Raw genomic sequence first — 7,928 nt, forward strand, 5'->3', positions numbered from 1 at the left:
TCTGGTCCCATCATTTCATGGGAAATAGATGGGGAAACAGTGGAAACAGTGTCAGACTTTATTTTTTGGAGCTCCAAAATCACTGCAGATGGTGATGGCAGCCATGATATTAAAAGACGCTTACTCCTTGGAAGGAAAGTTATGACCAACCTAGATAGCATATTCAAAAGCAGAGACATTACTTTGCCAACAAAGGTCCATCTAGTCAAGGCTATGGTTTTTCCAGTGGTCATGTATGGATGTTAGAGTTGGACCGTGAAGAAAGCTGAGTGCCAAAGAATTGATGCTTTTGAACTGTGGTACTGGAGAAGACTCTTGAGAGTCCCTTGGACTGCAAGGAGATCCAACCAGTCCATTCTGAAGGAGATCAGCCCTGGGTGTTCATTGGAAGGAATGATGCTAAAGCTGAAACTCCAATACTTTGGCCACCTCATGTGAAGAGTTGACTCATTGGAAAAGACTATGATGCTGGGAGGGATTGGGGGCAGGAGGAGAAGGGGACGACAGAGGATGAGATGGCTGGATGGCATCACCGACTCGATGGACATGAATTTGAGTAAACTCTGGTTGTTGGTGATGGACAGGGAGGCCTGGCTGCTGTGATTCATGGGGTCACAAAGAGTTGGACACGACTGAGATACAGAACTGAACTGAAGAGGAAGAAAGACCAGAACTCACTCTATCTTAGCCATGTAAGAACACAGCCAGAAGGCAGCCATCTACAGGCCAGAAAGAGGGCTCTCGCCCAATATATTCACCTAATATGGCACCCTGATATTGACTTCTAGCCCTCAAAATTTTGAGAAATAAATGTCTGTTTTTTATTGAGTCTATGTTGTTTCAGTATAGCAACCCAAGCTAAGACACTGATTTAAATATAAAGGAATTTAAAACTACAAGTTTTCTCTAAGATTTTTGCTGTTTTTCATTCCATGGACAGAGGAGCCTGGTGGGCTACAGTCCATGAGGTCCAAAGAGCTGGACATGAATGAGAACACATGGATGTGGGTACAAAGTAGTTTCCTTTTACTGTTTTCTAAAAGGTGATTTTTTTCACTTTCAATTTCTCTTTAAATAAAGCTATCCAGATGCTGAGGGGCAGGGAAGCCTGGCGTGCTACAATCTAAGGGCGGACAAAGAGTTGGACATGACTGGGTGACTGAACAACAACAACAATTCAGAATATATTTCTGAGAAACTTGCCTAAGCATTTAAGATGTCTATCTTAGTCAGCTCAGACTGCCATAACAAAAAATCATAGACTGGGTGGCTAAAACAGTGGAAGTTTATTTCTCACGATTATGGAGGCTAGGAGGTCCAAGATCAAAGCACCAGTCAATTTGGTTTCACTGAAATTTTTCTTCCTGACTTGCAAATGACTGCCTTCTCACTGTGCCCTCACATGACAGAAAGAGCCCTGGTCTCTCTTTCTCTTCTTACAAGAGCACTAATCCCAGTGCAATCCCCTCTCCCCTATATCTTGTTGTCATTGTTCAGTGGCTCAGTTATGTCCAACTCTTTGAAACCCCATGGACTGCAGCATGTCAGGCTTCCCTGTCCTTCACCATCTCCCAGAGTTTGCTCAAACTCAAATCCATTGAGTTGATGATGCCATCCAACCATCTCAACCTCTGTTGTCCCCTTCTCCTCCTGCCCTCAATCTTTCCCAGTATCAGGGCATCGGGGTCTTTTCCAATGAATTGGCTCTTTGCATCCGGTGACCAAAGTATTGGAGCCCTCCCCGCCCATCTAGAACTCCCAAAGGCCCTACCTCTAAAGACCACGGTCTCTCTTACTCTTCTGATTGTTCAGTCATCCAGTCATGTCCATCTATTTGCAACCCCATGAACTGCAGCACACCAGGCTTCCCTGTCCCTCATCATCTCTCGGAGTTTGCCCAAACTCATATTCATTGTATCAGTGATGCCATCCTGGCATTTCACGCTCTGATACCCTCTTCTCCTTCTGCCCTCAATCTTTGCCAGCAACAGGGACTTTTCCTATGAGTTGTCCATTCACATGAGATGACCAAAATACTGGAGCTTCAGCTTCAGCAACAGTCCTTCCAGTGAATATTCAGGGTTGATCTCCCTTAAGATTGACTGGTTTGATCTCCTTGCAGTCCAAGGGAAGTATAAGAGTTTTCTCCAGTACCACAGTTTGAAGGTATCAATTCTTTGGCATTCTGCCTTCTTTATAGTTCAGTTTTCACAACCGTATGTGACCACTGGAAAGACCATAGCCTAGACTATACAGACCTTTGTCGGCAGAGTAATGTCTGTTTTTCAACACACCGTCTAGGTTTGTCATTGCTTTCCTGCCAAAAAGCAAACGTCTTCTGATTTCATGGCTGCAGTCACTGTCTGCAGTGATTTTGGAGCCCAACAAGAGGAAATCTATCACTACTTCCACATTTTCCCCCTCTATTTGCCACGCAGTAATGGGGCCGGATGCCATGATCTTAGTTTTTTTAATATTTAGTCTTAAGCCAGCTTATCACTCTCCTCCTTCACCCTCATCAAGAGGCTCTTTAGTTCCTCTTTGCTTTCTGCCATCAGCACATATCTGAGGTTGTTGAGGTCCTGCTTATCTTGATTTCAGTTTATAATTCACCCAGCCCAGCATTTCTCATGATATGCTCAGCGTATAGGTTAAATAAACAGGTGACAGCAGACAGCCCTGTCGTACTTCTTTCTCAATCTTGAACCAATCAGTTGTTCCATACAGGGTGCTAACTGTTGCTTCTTGACCCACATACAGGTTCCTAAAGAGGTAGGTAAGATGGTCTGGTATTCCCATCTCTCTAAGAGCTTTCCACAGTTTGTCATGATCCATACAGTCAAAGGCTTTAGCATGGTCGATGAAATAGAGTTAGATGTTTTTCTGAAATTCCCTTGCTTTCTCTATAATCCAGCAAATGTTGGCAATTTGATTTCTAGTTCCTCTTCCTTTTCTAAACCCAACTTGGACATCTGGAAGTTCTTGGTTTGCATAATGCTGAAGCCCAGCATGTAAAATTTTAAGCATGACCTTACTAGCATGGGAGATGAGTGCAATCGTCCGATGGTTAGCAGATTCTTTGATACTACCCTTCTGGTGATTGGCATGAGGATCAAGCTTTTCCAGATCTCCTTCCTCTTTTTATAAGAACACTAATCCCAGTCCCCACCCCATCTAGACCACATCCAAACCTAATTGCCTCCCAAAGACCCCACCTCTAAAGACTATCACATTGGGAGTTAGGGCTTCAGCATATGAATTACTGAGAGAGGAACACAAACATTCAGTCCGTAATAATGGAGAGTAATCTTTTAAACTGTTTATTATTAATTCTGTTGGCTTATGATCAGAAAATGTGACTTATAAAATTTTTATCATTAATTTTTAATTGTAAATACTTATAGCATAAAATTTACCATTTTAAACATTTTTCAGTGTATATTAAGTACAATGGCATTACGTATATCCACACATTGTACAACCATCACTACCATCCATTTCCAAAAACTTTTCATCCTTCCAAACTGAAATTCTATATCCATTAAATACTAATCCCACATCCTTTTTACCTCCAGCCCCTGGAAATCACCATTCTAATTTATGTCTATGAATTTGACTACTCTAGGTTACCTCATATAGGTGGAATCATACCTTTGGTAATCATATCTTACCAAACCATATCACGTATTTGTCCTTATGTGTCCAGCTTATTTCACTTAGCATACTGTATTTAAGGTTAATCGTTCATTTTTAGGTTTTTGCTCTGGTCTAGTAACATAATGTACCTTTGTAAATGTTTTATGAACATATTATACTTAAAGGATGTATGTTCTCTTTGTTTTTACTTTTGTTGTGTTATTCATATATTGTATATCTTTATTTTTGTCTATTGTGTGTGTGTGTGTGTGTGTGTGTGTGTGCGCACGCTCAGTCACTCAGTCATGTCCCACTCTTTGTGACCACACAGACTGTAGCACACCAGGTTCCTTTGTCCACGGAATTTTTCCAGCAAGAATACTGGAACATGTTTTTATTTTCTACTCCGGAGATCTTCCCAACCCAGGGATCAAATCTGGGTTTCTTGTGTCTCCTGCACTGGCAGGCAGATTCTTTACCGCTGCGCCACCTGGGAAGTCCAGATATTGAAGTACCTCACTGCATATTTTTGTCAAGGTCTACTAGCATTTATAATAGCTTTTACTATTATGTATTTGGCTGTTGTGTTGTTTGGTACTTTATCACTTTTCTTTGTCAATTATGACTTTTATCATTGCATAATTAACCCAAAACAAAAGAATCTGCTTTTCAAATTAAAGCATAATGATTAATTCTCCACAACTTGATAATTCCTTCCCCATAGAGCTCCCAAACAACATTTTACTGCCACTTTCTTAAATATAAAAGGATATGCAAGGATCACCAACTACTTATTGAAAACTTACATAATGTATGGGACATCAGGATAAAAAGATTCCAAAGAAAACAGATAATTCAGGACAAAAAAGACAAGAACTAAAGACACACACATACATACACACTTAGATTGTAATTGATAATATACTCCTAAAACAAGACCATGTGACACAAAAAAGCAACAAGCACATAACCTGAAAATTAAAAATATGATGATATAGTTGCCAAAATTAAAACTGCTATGTAAAGATGAAACAAAACTCTAAAAGCTTCCAGAAAATGAAAAAGTAAACTACAAAGAAATGGAAATGAATTAAAAAAAATAATACCTGAAAATCATTTTAATGTAAGATTATTCACCATCAACACTGCTTGAAAGACAATAGGGCAAAATTCTTGATAAATTCTGTGGAAATTTTATTTTTAATCTAGGATTTTCTATCCAGCCAAATTACCATCAAATGTGAAGATAAATAAAAATATTTTCAGATTCAGAGTGTTTACCTCACATAGACACTTCTTAGGGAGACACAAGAAAGTAGTTCATCAAAATAAGGGAATGACTCAAGAACAAATGAAGATATATGATGTAGGAAATAGACCATCAACCAAGTAAAGGAATAAAGTGAATTCACAAGTTAACAGCTGGGAAATAGGCTTTTGGAAAAACAGTCCACTTTGGGAAACACAGGATTCCAGTAGGAAGTAGTAAGGCAGAGAGAGAGTATCCTGATGATCCGATACTATGATTTAAGGAATATAAAGTTAAAGCAGGAAGTGCAAGGAACCAGACAGGCAAAGCACAGACTGTGGGCCCTTTTTGAAACAATCACACATGAACAGTATCCAACCAGTCAAAAGATGAATCAAAAGTGAAAACTTCAAAATAAGATAAACTTAGTAAAGTAGGTGTATCAAAGACCATTAAATCATATTAAATATAAAATTAAGACTAAACACTTGTAGTAAATTAAGAGCATTGAATACAATGCAAATAAAATAAACCTTGATATATAAAAATAATAAAACCACTATTTTTAATGGAGAAAAGAAGGTAGCAGAAAGGGTAGGAGGGCTAATCTCTTGATTTCAAAGATGCAAAATGAAAGATCAGGGAGTCAACTCATACTGTCTACAAATGAAGCAAAGAAATTTTTAGAAACACTTAATTTAACCATTTAATTTTTTTAATTTAGTTTTTCTTAATGTTACAGAAATTTTTTTGCAACCACTATCTCTTATAACCAAGTAACACTCACTGATAGTCAACAATTTCTTTCATTTTCTCCTCTTAAACACAAGTAAAATTAAATTTCTATGCTAAAAATAGCACATAGGATCTTATTTTTATAATACTCCTGTCTTTTTTGTCTATATACCTGTAGATCATGATGTCTAGGATATTTGTTTAAGCCATGATAGTCACATCTATGGTCAACAGTGAGTATTCTGGGGAGAGAATATCTTGTATTTTTTATTTTATACCCTTTTCTTCTGTTTGAATATTTTAAACTTTCAAGAGTTGCTTTTTTAATATCAGAGTTTATTAGGTGACGTGATTGTGGTCCTCATTATTCTTTAATTGTTCTTTAATATTTTTAAAAATAGCTAATTCAAGTAATAAATATTTAAAATCCTGTAAGACATATTATGGCAATAATACCCAAAAAGAACATTTTAATGGAACTTAACCTATATTAATGTCCTTAGAGCAGTATAACAACCTTGTGAAATGATTATTTTACTTATCTCCAGTTTACATAAGAAGAAACTGACTCAATGCTGATATACAGGATCTGAACCCAGGACTGGATACTTATTAACATTATTATTCCTCAGTATTCAGTGCTAGATCTCTTATATTTCCTAATGTAGTTCTTCACTTAAAAAGCAAAATCTGAAACCATCTAGTTAGATATAAGTAAATAAGTAAGAATATTTTTAAAAATATATTTTCAAGAAGCAGAACGGAGGATTTTCATTTTCATTTCTCAGAGGAGATAAGACCTCGTCTTCCATTCTCTAAAGCAGTGTAAGCATCATAGGTTCTTCCTGGACTCTTTCACACAACACATTGCCATGTGATAGAACTTTAGACTGACTGCTCAAGGTCTTTAAAAGTTTCCTGATCTGGTTACAGTTTTTAACAACTACCACGCTTTGGTTGCAAGCTGGTTAAAATACTCCTTTGTTGTTGTTTAGTCACTAAGTCCTGTCCAATTCTTTGCGACCCCCATGAACTACACCCACCAGGCTTCTCTGTCCACGGAAGGATTTCTCAGGCAAGAATACTGGAGTGGGTTGCTATTGCTTCTCCATGGGATCTTCTGGACCCAGGGATGGAACAGCCTCTCCTCCATTGGCAGGCGAATTCTTTACCGCTGAGCAACCAGGGAATCCCCCAAATACGCCCTTGTAACGTAAAATATTTTTATACCGTTCTGTGACAACTTAATCCTCACTTTGAAAAGCTGTAAACTACACACTGTACATACTTACTAGAACATCCCTCTTGAAAACGTCTCCTCGAATCACTTCAAATATCATAGGAAGAAACTCAAAAAGAAAAGTTAACCATACGTGTTTTGTTTGCAAACATCCGCAAATAACTGTTGCTACGCAAATCTCAGAAGTCACTTTGCAAACCGCGCTTAATTCTGAGGCAGGAAAAAGCCGGTGCTTTTTTCCTCTACTACTCAGGAGGTTGCAAATGAATGCAAGAAGTGGAAGAGGAGGGAGCAAAGATTCAAACTTTATAGTCGTGTATACCAATTATCATTTCAATGGATTGATTGATATCAACGCTTAGCAAGAACCGAAAAGGGCTAGCAGATGAGCAAAGAAAGAGATGGTACCGAAGAGGTAAACCGAGAAAAGATGGCATTAGGGAAGGAACGAGAGAAATAAAAGAGTTTGGGTATTTCTGCCAACCAGAAAAGTTCCCCCAAAGGCCCCCTCTCCCCTCGCCCGCCCACCTCGCCTTCTTCACCTGATCCTTACCTGCTCTTCCAGTGTCTTGTTCTCCTCGTTCGCCACCGGGATAGCGAACCCATCCTCCCAGCGCAGCTCCGCCAGGAATTCACTACTCATGATGACAAATAGATAGGGGACCTCAGAAAAAGTGCAGAAGAAAGAGCCACCTTCTCATTTCACCCGTGAGCGGCACCTGAGGCAACCCCAGGAACTCGCAAAGCTCCGGAGAAGTTGCTACCCGAGCTCTAGCAACCGTTTCGCGCCCTTAGTTACCAAACCGGAAGCGCTCATGTCCTGAGGCAAAACTTCCGGTCGAGAACACTGTCCCTGAATCCAGGGCAACTTTTTCTTCTTGAGCACCCAGGGAAGAGAATCAATTTACTCTTCCAGAGGTTCCTTCGGAGAAGGCAATGGCACCCCACTCCAGCACTCTTGCCTGGAAAACCCCATGGACGGAGGAGCCCGGTGGGCCGCAGTCCATGGGGTCGCTAAGAGTTGGACACGACTGAGCGACTTCACTTTCACTTTTCACTTTCATGCGT

General features: G+C 39.4%; 1 protein-coding gene across 1 annotated transcript in view; it reads right to left on the minus strand.

Moving 5' to 3' along the window:
• CCDC39 (coiled-coil domain containing 39) overlaps positions 1 to 7,633 on the minus strand; it is a 52,444-nt gene extending 44,811 nt beyond the window's left edge. Inside the window, exon 1 of the mRNA XM_010855627.1 lies at positions 7,414 to 7,633. Within this exon, the coding sequence (XP_010853929.1) occupies positions 7,414 to 7,503 (90 nt within the window). The 5' untranslated portion in view covers positions 7,504 to 7,633. The remainder of the gene's footprint in view (positions 1 to 7,413) is intronic.
• Positions 7,634 to 7,928: the final 295 nt, after the last annotated feature.

Source organism: Bison bison, unplaced genomic scaffold (genome assembly GCF_000754665.1).
Source record: "Bison bison bison isolate TAMUID 2011002044 unplaced genomic scaffold, Bison_UMD1.0 scf7180017864367, whole genome shotgun sequence".
NCBI classification, from domain to species: domain Eukaryota; kingdom Metazoa; phylum Chordata; class Mammalia; order Artiodactyla; family Bovidae; genus Bison; species Bison bison.